At 37.5% G+C, this 16264-nt stretch overlaps 1 protein-coding gene across 1 annotated transcript; it reads right to left on the bottom strand.

Moving 5' to 3' along the window:
• Positions 1-2200: 2200 nt before the first annotated feature.
• LOC148978460 (uncharacterized) lies at positions 2201-14024 on the bottom strand. Its single transcript, XM_089132646.1, has 7 exons — positions 13885-14024; positions 9240-9631; positions 4969-5346; positions 4823-4884; positions 3906-4037; positions 3731-3834; positions 2201-2815 (listed from the first exon to the last, which is right to left on the bottom strand). Exons 1-7 carry the CDS (start codon positions 14022-14024, stop codon positions 2683-2685), a joined length of 1341 nt encoding a protein of 446 aa, XP_088988772.1. The 3' UTR covers positions 2201-2682.
• Between the last annotated feature and the right edge of the window lie 2240 nt (positions 14025-16264).

Genomic DNA, 16264 nt, shown 5'->3' with positions numbered 1-16264 from the left:
GACATTGGCTCGTGGAATTTACAACTGCTTCAGTGTTACTTTAACACTCTGTAGAGTGGGACCAAATACACTCTGAGCAGTGTTGAATTAACACGGGGGATTTTGCTGTGCAGTTACATTTTAACACACATTGTGTGTTAAAAATCTACTCGACATGTGTCAAAATGCCATCAACGCATGCTGAGTTGTTTTTTAACACATCTCTTTTTAGAGTGTACCCAACAAAAATACACCACTATTCCAGCCTCTTTCAGTCTGTATAATGATAAATATATTTTCATTATTAAATCTTCTCTTTCTGACCTTGCAGGTACTATACTAATTAAAGCTGAAGAAGAATCTGAATTTGGTCTGACTTGTTCAACCCACTGTAGTCCTATTATTATAGCTGTTTAGTCTGCAGTGTACATGGACATCTCATCAGTCAATCTCAAACTAATCTGTTTTTTTTTTTTGTTTTTTTTAAAATGTGGAATATATACTCCACCAATAGATCCGAGAGAAAGTCTGCAAACTCTTTTAGGAATTCAGCATATGGCAACAACAGTGTGTTCAACGCATCACCGTTTCTGTTTAAAAAACTTTGTGCAATGTTTTGTCCGGCCTGATGTTTCTGTTCCTTTCTGATAGGGTTGCCACCCGTCCCTTAAAATACGGAATCGTCCCGTATTTGTGAAATAAAAAGCGCGTCCCGTTTTGAATCAATACGGGACGCGATTTGTCCCGTATTTCCGAACGCATGATCCCATGCAAATCATGCCACCCGCATTCTGTGAAGACGCGTACTATTCTACCCTTGATTGGGTAATACGCGCTGCCATTGTTGGTTTGATTGGTTTGTTTAACACCATCAGGTTCAGGGCCAATCAGAGTCAGAAGAGGGCGGGTCTTTAGGCATAGGGTTTTGTTCACCTCTGAAACGAAAGCGTATGCAAAAGTAACGACGAGAGTGGGAGGAAACAAATACTTCGCTGGAAAGTGTCAGTGGAAATGAGTAGCCTAAATAAGTTATAATAAGAAATAAGAGAGAGATAGATATTAAATACATATTTAATAATAAAAATGTGAATGTTGTGGAGAAAAATAACTTGCTTGACAAACCCAGAGAATTCCATAGGCTATAATAGAATTAACAATAGCCTATGTCTGAATACATAAATAATAAATTGATTTTCTTACCAATAATACAAATAGTCATATCTACAGACATAATTTTACATAGACCCACCCACACATAAACAAATAAGGATTTTACAGTAGGCTATGGATAATACTAATAGCCTAATTATAATGGAATCAATTTCACAAGAAGTAGAGTAATTAATTTGCCCGTGGTTGCATTTTAGTGTCTTTGTTTCCATGATGAGTCTAGAGAACATGCGACTCAAAGCAGCATGCCGTGACCTATGGCCGTGACAGACAAATCCTTGCTTTTAAAGGTATAGGCCTATGGTTTTGTTTTTTTTTTTGGGGGGGGGGGGGGGGGGGTTCTTTGGAAAATAAATATATAATATTAATATACAGAGCTTGGTAGACAGGTAACCTATTTGTTAATGTTATTAAACAGATTAATAAATTTAAACATCATAATTTGCATTATTAAATATTAATTATATACGCATACTAAATTGTGATCCTATCTGTTATACACACTTTATGGCAATTAAAAGAAAGTTTTAAAAGTGCTACATTATTTAAATAAAAAATAGACAATTACATAACAATTTCAAAATCAAATTCAAAATCAATTTTAGTAAATAAGAACAATCCATGCATAATTGTCAAAAACATGATGAATGGTTCTGTAATCCCTAACATATACAGAAGAGTTTATATAAGTAAATAAGAGTAAAATAATAAAATGTAAAATAATAATATAAAATGTTTTCTGTTGCAAGCTCACATACTTGATCTATTTTTTCTCGTGGTTTATTGTTGAGCTGTCAAGTTGGCATGTTGAAATAATCAGTTCCATACGACACATTTTTTTTTTTTTTAATTTAATTATTTATTTATCTCGTGTATGGGTATCCCTTATTTTGCCTCACTGAAGGTGGCAACCCTACTTTCTGATCACTTCAGTCTGATAAACCTGCTCTCTGCTGCCCCTGCTGGACTGGAGCAAATATAGCCATAGAGCAACAAACAGAAACACAAGAATGAAATATGAAATAGAAACAAAAATACAGTTCACTTGTGATAATGGTTATGGACCATTTTATTCAAAGTGAAAGCAAGACAACTCAAAAGCAGTTTCACAGAATAACTGATGAATCAAAGCAATCTGGGAGACTTTAAACTTCTATATTTTACTGTGATTTTCACCTCAACACTTCAGACCAGCAAATGAGACGCATAATAACAGACAGAAGAAGGTTATGTTGGAAAAGATGTTGTTTTGATGTTATGTTGCTTGTGATGGAGTAAAGTCCCAGATTACCCAGTTCACCCTCCTGATGTTTATTACAGTAATTATTATTATTATTATTTTTTGGACAGTTTTACATTTTTCTAATACGTGAATTTCCATTTGTGTTTTGTATAGCCTAGTATAGAATGAAACTGATATCATTACAGTAGCAGAATGTGTAAAAGACACATTTACCTTAATCAGAAATCAATAAAAAGAGTGACGATTCCAAAAGATAATTCAATTAAAAACATGAGAAAACGTGATGAACCCTATTTCTCACAAACTGCTTTCCTCTTCTTAAAGCATGGGAGATCATTCCAGTTCTGGATGGAGTCTGAAGGGGTCAGTTCAACACAGTCCTCGTCTCCACCTGCATTATTTGGCTCTCTTTTATACCAAAACCTGAATAACAGTGAAAAGTACAAAAAAAATATATATATATATGATAGAGAAGATTTCAGGTTTTACTAAAATAAATAAATAAGTAAGTAAATAATTAAATCTTTAGGGTGTGGTGTTTGAGGAAGTCTCATGTTTAAAATACATCCACAGAGAGCAGTGGTGGAGGAAGTACTGAATCTCAGTATTTAAGTAAAAGTACAAATAACCAGATAAATATTTACTTTAGTAAAAGTAGAAGTAACTCAATGACAACCATACTTAAGTAAAAAGTACTTTATTTGAAATGTACTTTAAGTATTTAAAGTAAAAGTACTTGCATAACAATTTATTATCTTAATGTCTATTTTCTAATGATTAATAAAACATTTAATTCTAACTCATTCAACCTAATAGCCTACTCCTATAATGATGTTCAATAATGATGGGAAAAAATGTCACCATTTCTGAAACAAGCTTGCAATTAGGCAATATAAGCCATATCCTTACTATATGTTAATAACTATGTTTGGCAGTAAACGAGATTCATTTATGGTGTAATTCTGAACCTCTTGGCTTGCCATAATCCTAACCAAACCAAACATATATTACACACGGTGTGTTTGCACGTAAAAACAAATTTTCGCGTATGAGTTGCACGATAAACACACTGCGTGTGAGACGCATTTAGTGTGACTGGGTTGATATACTGTATCTATGGCAACCAAACGTCACTGGTGAGACAAACGTGCAACGAACGGACGGTCAGATTACGTTTTGGCCGGGGAAAAACTAGTAAAGGAAGTAAAAGTAAAAAGTAGGCACTATTTATTGTACTTAAGTAAAGTAAAGATACGTGAAAAATTTACTTAAGTAAAGTAACGAAGTATTTGTACTTCGTTACATTCCACCACTGACAGAGAGTATTGTATCACTTACCTTTGTTTCAGTGTTGAATTATCCACCCATTTCATGATCCCCTCAGTCTCAATGTCCGTCAAACCAATCCACACACTCTCCTTGGCTAATGAAGTTATGTACCTCTGTGTGAATATAAACAGGGATAAGTGTGATTCCTCTCATTGATTAAAGCCACACACTCACACAATCTCACCTGCTTCTCTTCAGTGTTGATAATGACTAATTTGTATTTAATAGAAAAGGCATATTCCACAACAACAGTGTTGCAATAATCTCCATAAGATACAAAGCTTAGAAGAAGAATTATTGCACAGAAACAGCCGTTCTACACTTCACAGAAAAAGTAAGAACACAACTTGATGAGGGAGGAGATGTTGCTGGATTTGCGTAAGGCTTTTGACACAGTGAATCACAATGTTCTTATTTCTAAGCTCTCTAAATTTAATCTTTCTGCCAAAACATTAGCATGGCTCTCAAATTACTTGTCAAATAGGATGCAGTGTCTTAGAATTAAAAATGTAGGCTCTAGTTATATGAAAAACACAATGAGACTGCCTCAAGGATCTGTATTAGGTCCTTTACTTTTTAGTCTTTATATTAATGATCTTCCACAACACTCTAATGGGGTTGACATACAATTATATGCCGATGACACTGTTTTGCACACACATGCAAAAAAATGCTAAGCTAGCAGCAGAGAAATTAACTTATGCCATGCAAGGTGTTGTTGAATGGCTTGAACAATCTTGTCTTACCTTGAAGACAAAGGGTATGTCCTTTAGTAAAAATAAGGGGCAGACTCAAACTGCAGATATTTTATTTAAAAACTAATCAATTGACATAGTTACTGATTTTAAATATCTTGGGTTCATTTTAGATCCAAACTTTAATTTTAAGAAACACATTAAGAAAATGACAAAAAGGAACAGTCTACAGGTTTCATATATTTCTTACAAAACATTTCCATGACTTTTGAGGAAAATATTCATGTTAAAATCCATAAGAACATTGTGATTTTTTTCATGACCTTTGAAAGACCTTTTATCATAGAATATCTGTAGCCATTAGAAAACATTCAGGAAATAAGCCAATAGAGACACAGTGTGTTACATTACCAGGTGAGATGGTCACTGGTGTGACAGTTGTAGGGCTGGTGTTAATGCTGCCAGTGTCTGAAAGTTTGGATGAATAATGATTAATCAACAGAAACACAAATATCATGAATGTGTAGAAAGAGCTCATGTGAATATAATTACCTGCACAGTATGCTGAAATGGACACAGCTGGTCTGACCAGCTCATAGACATAATAATCTCCTGGACAGGCTTTGACTTTAATGGGATAAGACCCGTAAGAGCAGCAGAAACTCCAACCGTAACCGCAGACATCTCGAGTAACGACTCCATCTGTTACTGTTGGGTGTCCACCACGGATCCACAGTGGGGTTTCAGTGCCACATCTGTACTCAGCAACACACGTGTCTGGGATATGAGCGCTCATGCTGTTAATGAAGAGACGATACCAGCCGCTCCAGGAGTCAGACGCGTCACTCTTGTGGGAGGAGGAGGAGGAGTTCAGTGTATTATTGATGGATCTCCATGGATTGTCCAGCACAGTGTAGTTGTAGCAGGGGTCTGTAGAGAGATACACTTATGAAAAGTTTCATAGAGTCATAGTCTATTATATTATATATATATTTATAATATCTTTAATTTATAACTAAATTCTAAATTATGAAAACACCGGTAAAAAATTATATTCTCAATATAAATATATTCAAAAAATCCAATTCCCAAATGCCATTAACTGAACTGATATTCACAAAATATTATTTCCAAATTCAAAAATTTGTATTCTAAATTTCTTGCATTTTCAAATTGTCACATATTTGTAAATCACCCTGAATTTGTGTGTAAATATTTATGGTTTGTTGTGTGAAAAATTAATATTTTATTTTTCATTAGACATTGGGTTTTTTTTTCTTTTGATTGAATCATGTGTTCGTTATCTGTGTTCTGCGTATGAGAACAGAGGGCCCTGTTTTCTGTTGATATGTTGATGCAGCTGGAGAGTGTGTGTGAGACACTCAGGAGCTGGTTGGGCAGTGACCTCTGACCTCAGAGATGAGAAGACCCCCTGGTCTTGGAGGTAGCCATAAAGTTCCTTTGTTCCTCTTTTCTAAACAAGTGAATGACAAGAGATAGCTACCACTATAAAACTGCTGACAGACCCCTCCTCATCGTCTCACTCCGCCTGCAGCTGGACTGTGGTTGGACTGGGAACTATTCTTGCAAGGATAAATCTTTTAAAACACCATTGGAATCTTGATGTCTCTTACGCTGTAATGCTGTTTGTTTCATTATTGTTTTTGCCACAACAATTGGTATCAGAAGTTGGGATCTGCCCGGCAGTTTCTTCTGGTCCTGAAGACGACTTGACGACTGATCCCGAAAATGAAGAGAGAAGAGTCAAACTGCTTTCAGGGCCAGGAGGGACTCGACTGAGATCATAATGAATCCAGTGGCAGTAAAAGCATCTCGGGTAAGAGACCTCAAATTTATTTGTATTTTTATTTCGAATGGTGTAAATTAAGTGAGTCTATTTCTGTGGTGCGGGTACAAGATTTGTCCAGAATTAATTGAGATTTGGGGTCAGATCAAGATATTTCAGGTGGACTTTAATCTGGAACTGAATGAGATGGGGCAGCCAGATCAAGATATTTCAAGCAGATATAAAGCACTATAGTACACCCTTAGCTGATCTTGGGTTCAGAAATCAGATCTGTTGGAGACGTCCAATGCAGTTCACGTGCAATGCAATAGCAGTCGGTCAATCCCACCTTTCCAGTAAATAAGGCTTTTTTAAAGCTGCGTATCTCCGCAAAGTGTCTATTGTAAACTCAGCTCTGAAAAAATAGTCTGCAATCGGAGAGCAAATGTAATAAGTTTCGGCCTTTCGAAACTCTGTTTTCAGAGTTTCAAAACTTTTTTTCACCTATTCGCACACCAGTTTTCAGATCACCATTTACAAAGTTTCAAACCTGGAAAACAAACACAGTGGGAGAACACTGACAAATTTGAAACTCTGAAAATGTGTTTGCGCAACATCGTAAAAAATAAATGTTGCAGCTCTGAAGAAGGAAATATCAAAAACAACATTTGCAGAAATATTTGTATTTTTTTACATTTTGCAAGCTTGCAAATCTTATTTTTTGATCTTGCATAACTTTTTTTTTTTTTGAAAATTTTGAGTTTTTGAACATTTAGTTTCAACCTTTTAGATCTTTGTTTTCGCTTTTGAATCATGGCAGGATATTAATTCCATTGCAGACAAATATAATTTAAAGTGAAAGTGTCAAGAGTCTAACAGAAGCAAACACTGATCACCACTAGGAGAATCATTGAAGGAGAAAATCATAAATTGTCATGTTATGCCGAGTTCAGACTGCATGATTTTAGCCACGATTTTGGCTCGCCAACAGGTTTTGAGAAATCGCAGACAAATGCCCGAAATCACCGGCAAATCGGCGCTCGTTCACGCGAGTGACAATCACGCAGTGTGAATGAGCAAAGACGCGAACTGAGAGAATCACTGACGAGTCGCCGACGCCCGTGAGATATTTGGCATGCTAAATATCTGGACCTGTCGGCGATTCAAAATCCTGCTGTGTGAAAAGTGTTTTGACTGAAAACTACATCGGCGATCACCGGCAGCCAGTGAGAGAGCAAGATACAGAGCAGCAGGGAGTTCGGGGAGGAGTTATAGATCACATATCAACATGATATGGCATTATTTCAACAAAAAAAGCTTCTTCTCGGTCTATTTGGACACAATAAATGGAAGAAAAATTAGTAGAAATTTGGCAGGAGCACTCGTGTCTGTTTCACCAGCTGTACCACAACCGGGTCGAAAAAAAAGTCTCACGTGAGAACTCCGGTCTTGCACGTGTGGTGTCGCGCGTTGTTTCCTTTTCATATCTCACGCGTGTTTGTTGTGAAATGTAGTTTGCGTGCTAAAAGAGTCTGTCAGCGATTTTTCTAAAGTCATGCAGTGTGAAACCTTCTGTCACCGATCCATCGTCCAGTGTGAACACAGCAGCGACTGAATGCTGGCCAAGATAGTCATGCAGTGTGAAAAGAACAGCGACCTGACTACTTTGAAAATCATGCAGTCTGAACTCGGCATTAGACAATTTATGATTTTCTCCTTCAATGATTCTGCTTGTTAACATCAGGTGTCTTCAATAATGCTAAATCATCACTCAATTAATCAATAAATTATCTCATTAACTTTAACACTATTGTGTGTTAATTTAACACTCATCTCAGCATCATATCGTCCATCTGAGAGCAGGTGAAGGTGATTTACTACTAATCAAGGAATCAGCTTTACTGATTAGATGCGCATAACAATATCGTGCGATATATCGCCCAGCCCTATTACAGGCATCATTATTATTGCGCAACATCGTAAAAAATAAATAAAAAATAAATGTTGCAGCTCTGAAGAAGGAAATATCAAAAACAACATTTGCAGAAATATTTGTATTTTTTTACATTTTGCAAGCTTGCAAATCTTATTTTTTGATCTTGCAAAACTTTTTTTTTTTTTTGTTGAAAATTTTGAGTTTTTGAACATTTAGCTTCAACCTTTTAGATCTTTATTTTCGCTTTTGAATCATGGCAGGATATTAATCCCATTGCAGACAAACATAATTTAAAGTGAAAGTGTAAGGGTCAAGAGTTTAACAGAAGCAAACACTGATCACCATAATGGTAACATGACAATTTATGATTTTCTCCTTCAGAGATTCTCCTTGTTAACATCAGGTGTCTTCAATAATGCTAAATCATCACTCAATTAATCAATAAATTATCTCATTAACTTTAACACTATTGTGTGTTAATTTAACACTCATCTCTGCATCATATCTTCCATCTGAAAGCAGGTGAAGGTGATTTACTGCTAATCAAGGAACCGGCTTCACCGATTAGATGCGCATAACAATATCGTGCGTTATATCGCCCAGCCCTACGTTTACATGGACCCTTAAAATCAGACTGAAGGTTCAATCTGACTAAAAATCTTCATGTAAACACCTTAATCGATCCGACTGGAGATTCGATCGGATTGAAAGTGGTGCTTGTTTCAGATTCTCATCCACAGACGACTGGTTTTGGGCGTAGGGTTTTACTGCGTGATAAATATAAGCAGCTCGGCAAAATGGTTCAGGCTCATTGTCTTCAAATCATGACCAGAGACAAATAAATATTAAGTCTGCTGTTTCGCAGAATGGCAGTATACTTGTGCAGTGTTCGCATGTCAAAACATAAATTACGATTCGAATCTTTTGACATATAAACGTGCACATCAACCCGATTACTTTATTTATCGTTTGTGAAAACACCGTGTTCGAATTCATCAATCGGATTGATTTCATTACGATTGAACCATGTAAACACAGTGTGGACACATATGTACACTGAGGAGTATTAATTTAACACTGGGGATTATGCTGTGTACAAACCTTGTGTAGATATCCTCCCTAGTTCAGTCTCCAGTTCCAGTTTCGTCTGATTCAAAGAGTTAAAACTTTTCTGTAACTGACTTTTCACAGCAGTGAGATCATTGACTCTGGTCTCCAGCTCCAGTTTCGTCTGACTCAAAGAGCCGACGTTGTTCTTCAGTTGGTGTTTTTCAGTCATCAGATCAGTGTTCTTGTCCTGTAATCTGTTGATAGTGTGAGTGAACTCTTCAACTGTGTTCTTTAACAGGTCTCTCTCTGCTGTGATGGTGATGTACAGTGTGATGAAGACCAGCAGAAGAACACAAATGAGCCCGAGACACACTGTCATCAACACCAAACACCTGCTTCCTCCTGACAAACAGAGACAAAACACACAAAGATCAGTAAATACCCTTCATATTATTAAAAAAGGAGATTAAAATCAACCTTTTAAAGGGGAGGTTGACTGCGATTTCTAAATAACATACTAAATAACTCTATAAAAACTCTATAAAAACTCATTTTAGAGACTAAATAGTAATCATCTGTTAAAAAATACACGCCGACATCACAGACCCCTGATTGAGGCGTAAAATTGTGCGGATTATTGAGGAGAGGTGTGCTGTGACTTTTCATAGCGATCGGGGGTACGGTGTTCGCCCCAGGGGCAAATCATTGGGTAAAAAAGTCCCATTGACTTAACATTGGCACAAAATTTATGAGATCATATCTTTTGACCAGAAGGTCATAGAGACTTGGGGGCTCTTTTGACTCGGCCTATCATGCAGCCAACAAGTAGTGACATACTAACTTCATATTCACGCCCTAGCAACCACTTAGGGCAGCCTAGCAACCATAAAACAACATATTCAAGCCACATCTCAGCTCCAGACAATAGAAGAAACATGGATTTTGCCTTTTTTGACTTAGACTATCAACTAGTCTTTAAATATAATCTCATACACTGTATAAGCACACCATAGCAACCATATAGAGTACCCTAGTAACCACCTGAACACATGAATGAGCCATATCTCAGCACCTGAATATCGCACAGACATGGTTGTTGGCTCGTATGCAATAATGTACCACACTCTAGCAACCGAGCGAGCTTTTTGCCACTGCAAGCACCACTTCACATTTTCTTCTGGAAATGTACATTCTAGTTAGTGGTGCTTGCTGAAAGCAAGGCAACACTATTACTATTGTGTTTTTTGAGTCAGCTAAAAAGTTTGACGCGCTACTCCTCCCGCAGTTTTTGTCACAGACCCATGAATGAGGTCTCAAAACGTGCGGAGTATTCGGGAATGGTGTGCTATGACTTTTCTAAGCGATCGGGGGTACGATGTTCGGCCCAGGGGCGAACAAATTTAAAAAAAATCCCATAGACTTAACATTGTGACAAACTTTGACGATTCATAGCTCCGAGCGAGGATTTCACAGAAGCCTGCGATTTACCACATTTGAAGAGGCTGACAGGCTCTGTAAGAACATACCTCACAACGGGGTAAAAGTTTCACCCCTGGGGCGCAGGAGCTGCCCAAAGTTTCCCCCATTGACCACAATGTTATTTAAAATTTCTAGTATAGTATTTACTATTCCAGGAAAAAGTTTGGCGCACTCCTACGTCTACAGTTTTTGTCACAGACCCATGAATGAGGCGTCAAATCGTGCGGCCTATTGAAGAGAAGTGTCCTATCACTTTTATCAGAGATCGGGGGTACGGTGTTCGACCCAGGGGCGAACAAATTTCCAAAAAATCCCATTGACTTAACATTGAGACAAACTTTGACGACTCATAGCTCCGAACGAGGATTTCGGACAATCGAGTGATTTGCCACATTTGAAGAGGCTGGCAGGCTCTGTAAGATCATACCACACAATGGGGTAAAAGTTGCACCCCTGGGGCGCAGGAGCTGCCCAAATTTTCCCCATTGACTTACTATGGTGAAGGACGTCCCATCAAATGCATGTGTTTTTCCTACTATAGTAAATTGCATAGGGATTTTGTATTGAACATAGCTCTGGATCACAGTGTCGTAGAGACAAAGGGGCAGGCTCATTTTACTCAGACGGCCAATCAGTCTCTCGGGATCATTGTGAAGCCATCAAGCCACGCCCTAGCAACCATTTAGAGCACCTTAGCAACAACTCCCATAGACTTCCATTGAAAGAGATCGAAGGGATATCTCAGGATATAAGTGTCATAGAAACATGAGGGTGGGCTCGTTTGACTTGGTCCAGCAAACAGCCAATTCTGAATCACCTCAACACTTACTGGCAACGCCCTAGCAACCATTATCGAGCACCTTAGCAACCAAAATCCAAAGAGGGATATCTTCCATTCTGAATGTCATAGAGGCATGGGAGTTGGTTTATATAATTCATACTGACAAGCAGCCTTTGGAGTTTCATGATTGGCAGCTGCCAAGCCACTCCCTAGCAACCAAACAGAGTACCCTAGCAACCATTTTTCAAGACCTATATCTCTGCATCAAAACATCGTAAAGAGATGGGGGTTGGTTTATACAGTCACATTGACTTTGGAGGTTCATGATTGGCAACTGCCAAGCCACTCCCTAGCAACCAAACAGAGTACCCTAGCAACCGTTTTTCAAGACCTATATCTCTGTATCAAAACATTGTATAGAGATGCGGGTTGGCTCTTTTTACTCATGCTAGCAAACAGGACTTGCTACATGTTACACATGTTAGCAGTGAATAGCTACATGCTAATATTGATTAGCTAAGTGTTAAATCATGCCAAGAAAATGCTACAAACTCCATAGTAACCATCTGTGACAACTACCAACCACCTAGAACACCATAGCAACCACCCAGAATACCCTAAGCAACCACCTAACAACATCATAGCAACCACCCAGAACACCCTAGCAACCACCTGGCAACACTATAGCAACCGCCCAGCAACCATCCTGAACACCTTAGCAACACCCTAGCAACCAACAGAACACCCAAGCAACCACCTAGCAACCGCCTAGCAACACCATAGCAACACCCTAGCAACCACCCAGAACACCCTAGCAACACCCTAGCAACCACCTAGCAACCACCCAGAACACCCTAGCAACCGCCTAGCAACACCCTAGCAACGACCTAGCAACATCCTAGCAACCACCCAGAACACCCTAGCAACCACCCAGAACACCCTAGCAACCAACTAACAACCACCTAGCAACCAACCAGAACACCGTAGCAACCACCCAGAACACCCTAGCAACCGGGTGGTGAGTTTTGCCACTGCAAGCACCACTTCACATTTTCTTCTGGAAATGTACATTCTAGTTATATATAATATTATAATCATATATAATTATATTACATTATATAAATGCAGAAACACTGACATCTATTTTTTTCGAAAAACCTACTCGATAAACCTACACAGGAAGTGGTATCTTTTCACAACTGGCCTTCAACATGAATACACACTTGAAGTCCAATTTAAAGGAATGGTTGATTATGATTTCACTTTCCTAACTTTAGTTAGTGTGTAATGTTGCTGTTTGAGCATAAACAACATCTGCAAAGGTACGACGGTCAAAGGTGCAAAGGGAGCTATTTTCTTTTACAGAAATCGCTTTGTGAGCCATTCCACCGAATGTATGATATTTCTGTCTCCAGGATATTCCGTGCATAAAAATGCATGCAAATTAACCATTTAAAATACATTTTATTATCAACTGTCCTAAGCTCAGCCTGTGTTCCTGTTTTGTGTGAGGACTTATTTCCTGTCTTGTGCCGTGTTTTGACTCTCATGCTGGAGACCCGAGTTCGAGGCCCGCTCGGAGTGGGTCGAGTGGGACCCGGGTGTTGGGGACACAGAACTCGTCGGAGTCGAGATTTTAACAACGCACAAACTGTTTGCATTGCCTTGAGCTTCTTTGTGAGTGGCTCTTTCCTGAGTCAGAAGAAGTGGAAGTCTGAACTGTACAGGCACGTCTACATGTCGATGTATCCGAATGGTAATTCGTTTGATGTATTACTCTCTACAGCGTCAGACGCATATCAGCAATTAATATGATTAATCTCAGTCTGCCTTCTAACAATCATCAGACAACTCAGAATGTCAGTGGATAATGGCATATAGTGCATCATAGCGTCGAAATATATATTATATACACAATTCACCTGCTATATTTCTTTATGTACCTAATTTTCCTATCAACAAAAACATATAGCGGGTTAACCTGGCTTCTCTTGAGGCTCCCCTGCTTTACAGCGTAGTAATGATGATATGCTAAAGCCCCGCCGGCACATTGACCTTACAAGGAAGTTTTTGACATCGGAAACACCAGCGAGGTCTGAAAACGCTGGTGTTTCCGATGTCAAAAACTTCCTTGTAAGGTCAAAACTGCGGTGAACCACTGTCTTTGGTTTGGTTTGCACATGGTTTGTCTTAAAGCAGATTAAAAACACCACATAGACATATAAACAACATTAAATGTTTGATTTTCCCCACAAGGGTATTTTAAGTTTCAAATCGACCTATTTGTCAATACCTATAAGATGAACAAAAATATTGAAAAAGTAAATATATTTAATACATTATATAAAAGCAGAAACACTGACAAAAAATATTTGAAATTGTATTAGACACTTCCTCAAACATTAGTGCCACCATTAACATTATCATCTGCGACACCATTTCTGGTTTAAAGTAATTTTCTGCTTACTGTGCTTTCCATCTTTCCCTTCATCCTGGCCGTTACTCTGTGTTGGAGGTCCAAATGTGTCCTCAATAATTCTGCATTCAACATTTTCATAAATGTCCTCTGAATCCATCATTCGCTGTGTCTGACAGTGCGTCTTCACAGATGAGATGTGATATCTTTAGAATGATGAGTGTGGTTTTTAAAACAGTGTTAACAGGAAATGATTTTACACTGGCCTACGACAAGCATAACGACTTGCAGTCCAACTTAAAACCTCCCTGCAGACTCATACTACTGTGTTTGTGTATTGTACATCCAACCTGATGTTATCCACTTCAAAAGCCAAGAAGAGGAATCTGTGAACACTCAATTAACCTCATACACACTTAAACAGGCCAAACTGGAGCTTTGAATTGATGATGCAGAAACAGCAGAAAGTGCCTGAATCTGATGTTCTGATCACTTCAGTCTGATAAACCTGCTCTCTGCTGCCCCTGCTGGACTGGTGCAAATATAGCCATAAAGTGCAATAAACAGATGCAATATGAAATAAAAACAGAAATACAGTTTATAATAATAATGGTTATTGACCATTTTATTTAAAGCAATAAAACAAATTCAAAAGAAAAACAACACAAAAAACAGTTTCACAGACATTAGAATAACTGATGCATCAGGGCAATTTGGGAAATTTTTCTTCTATATTTTACTTTAATTTTCACCTCAACACTTCAGACCAGCAAATGAGACGCATTATTAAAGCCATAATAAGAAGGTCTCTCTGCTGAGGTTGTATGTTTATCATAGCAATATTTTTTTTGGACGGTTTTACATTTTTCTATTATATTAATTTCCATGTGTGTTACAAAATAGTATAAAAAGAAACATATCATGAAAGCAGTTACTAAATTAAATTACAGACTGTTTAAAAGACAGGAACCTTAATCAAATATTAATAAGAGTGAGGACTGCATAACCTATAGTAAAATTAAAAACCCCATTTCTCACAAACCGCTTTCCTCTTCAAAGAGCATGGGAGATCATTCCAGTTCGGGATGGAGTCTGAAGGCATTAGTTCAACACAGTCCTCACCTCCACCTGCATTATTTGGCTCTTCTTCATACCAAAACCTGAATAACAGTAAAACCTTATTACATAAGCTAGTTTTATTTATTCTGCCTGTGGTGTTTGAGGAAGCATCATGTTTAAAACATCATGATTTATGTGAGTGTTTTAGCACTTACCCTTGTTTCAGTGGTGAATTATCCACCCATTTCATGATCCCCTCAGTCTCAATGTCAGACAAACCAATCCACACTCTCTCCTTTACAAATGAAGATATGAACCTCTGTGTGAAAAAATAAAATAAAAAATTAAACAGTAAGAAATATTACATTTTAGATCTTCATCTGGGATTACTTCTCGGACAGAAGACAAAGACGATTACCAGCATTCAAAATGAAAAATCAATAGCAAGATAAAATATGTAAGACGTTATATATATAAAATATGAAAGACAATTGTTATATCATTGTAGCATTTATTTTGCAAGCCGTATTAAAACATGAGACTCTAATGTGACTTTTTAAATTACTGTTTGTTTATACGTAAGACAAAACTGTTAAAAAAATTACGCTGTAAAATAACGGTAATCTAATGGCAGCAGGTTGTCAGGAATGTACTGTTCTTTTCACAGCCATTTGCAGTTAATATACAGCTCTCCTTTTTTACAGTATGTTATTGTACAAAAAATACATGGAAAAATGGAATGTGTATAAAAAATACATGGAACAATTACGCAGTTAAAGTAATAACATTACTTTTAATGTCGGGTTGAAAGGGTTAACAATGTAAGATAAAAATACACACCCACGAAATGTATTTTAACTGCTGTAATGTGTACGATATAAAACAGGCAGCAGTTTACTGTAAAATTTAGTTTTTTTAGTCACCGTTGTGCTGAAGAGTAAAGCCTGTGCTTCAGTCCAGGAGAAGATCAACAAACATTGTTTATACGCTGCATGTTGCTGTATTTAACAGGTGGGGACTATGTAATCGCTGGTGCAGGGGAAATGAAAACACACTCAAAATACTCTGAGTATACTCGATTTTGATCTTACATATAAGTGCTACACATCATTCAAAACTGTTAAATGTCTTCTTTTATTTGTGTATGCTCATAATAAAAACAAAATGTTGTGTTTTCGTAAAATAAAGAAACATGTCTTTACGAAGCTTGAAGTTTCCATTTTTAAATGGTTTAATCATATCAAAAACAAATATTCTCTGGTTAAATAAATCATAGAAAAGCAACGACATGTATAGTTTCTCCAACCCGAGCTGATTAGCGCTGATGTGACCACACTAGGG

The sequence above is a fragment of the Pimephales promelas genome, chromosome 6 (genome assembly GCF_988280905.1).
Source record: "Pimephales promelas chromosome 6, fPimPro1.hap1.1, whole genome shotgun sequence".
NCBI lineage: Eukaryota > Metazoa > Chordata > Actinopteri > Cypriniformes > Leuciscidae > Pimephales > Pimephales promelas.
The sequence above is the reverse complement of the archived record's forward strand: the minus strand, read 5'-3'. Positions and strand labels throughout refer to the sequence as shown.

Bases quoted from the DNA above. Each gene is read 5' to 3' on its own strand.
- LOC148978460 (XM_089132646.1), bottom strand. From the start codon at position 14,024: ATGGATTCAGAGGACATTTATGAAAATGTTGAATGCAGAATTATTGAG. The intron at 5,347-9,239 runs GTTTGTACACAG...ATCTCTCTACAG, and splicing joins AGGGAGGATATCTACACAAG to ACCCCTGCTACAACTACACT. The intron at 4,885-4,968 runs GTAATTATATTC...CCAAACTTTCAG, and splicing joins CATTTCAGCATACTGTGCAG to ACACTGGCAGCATTAACACC.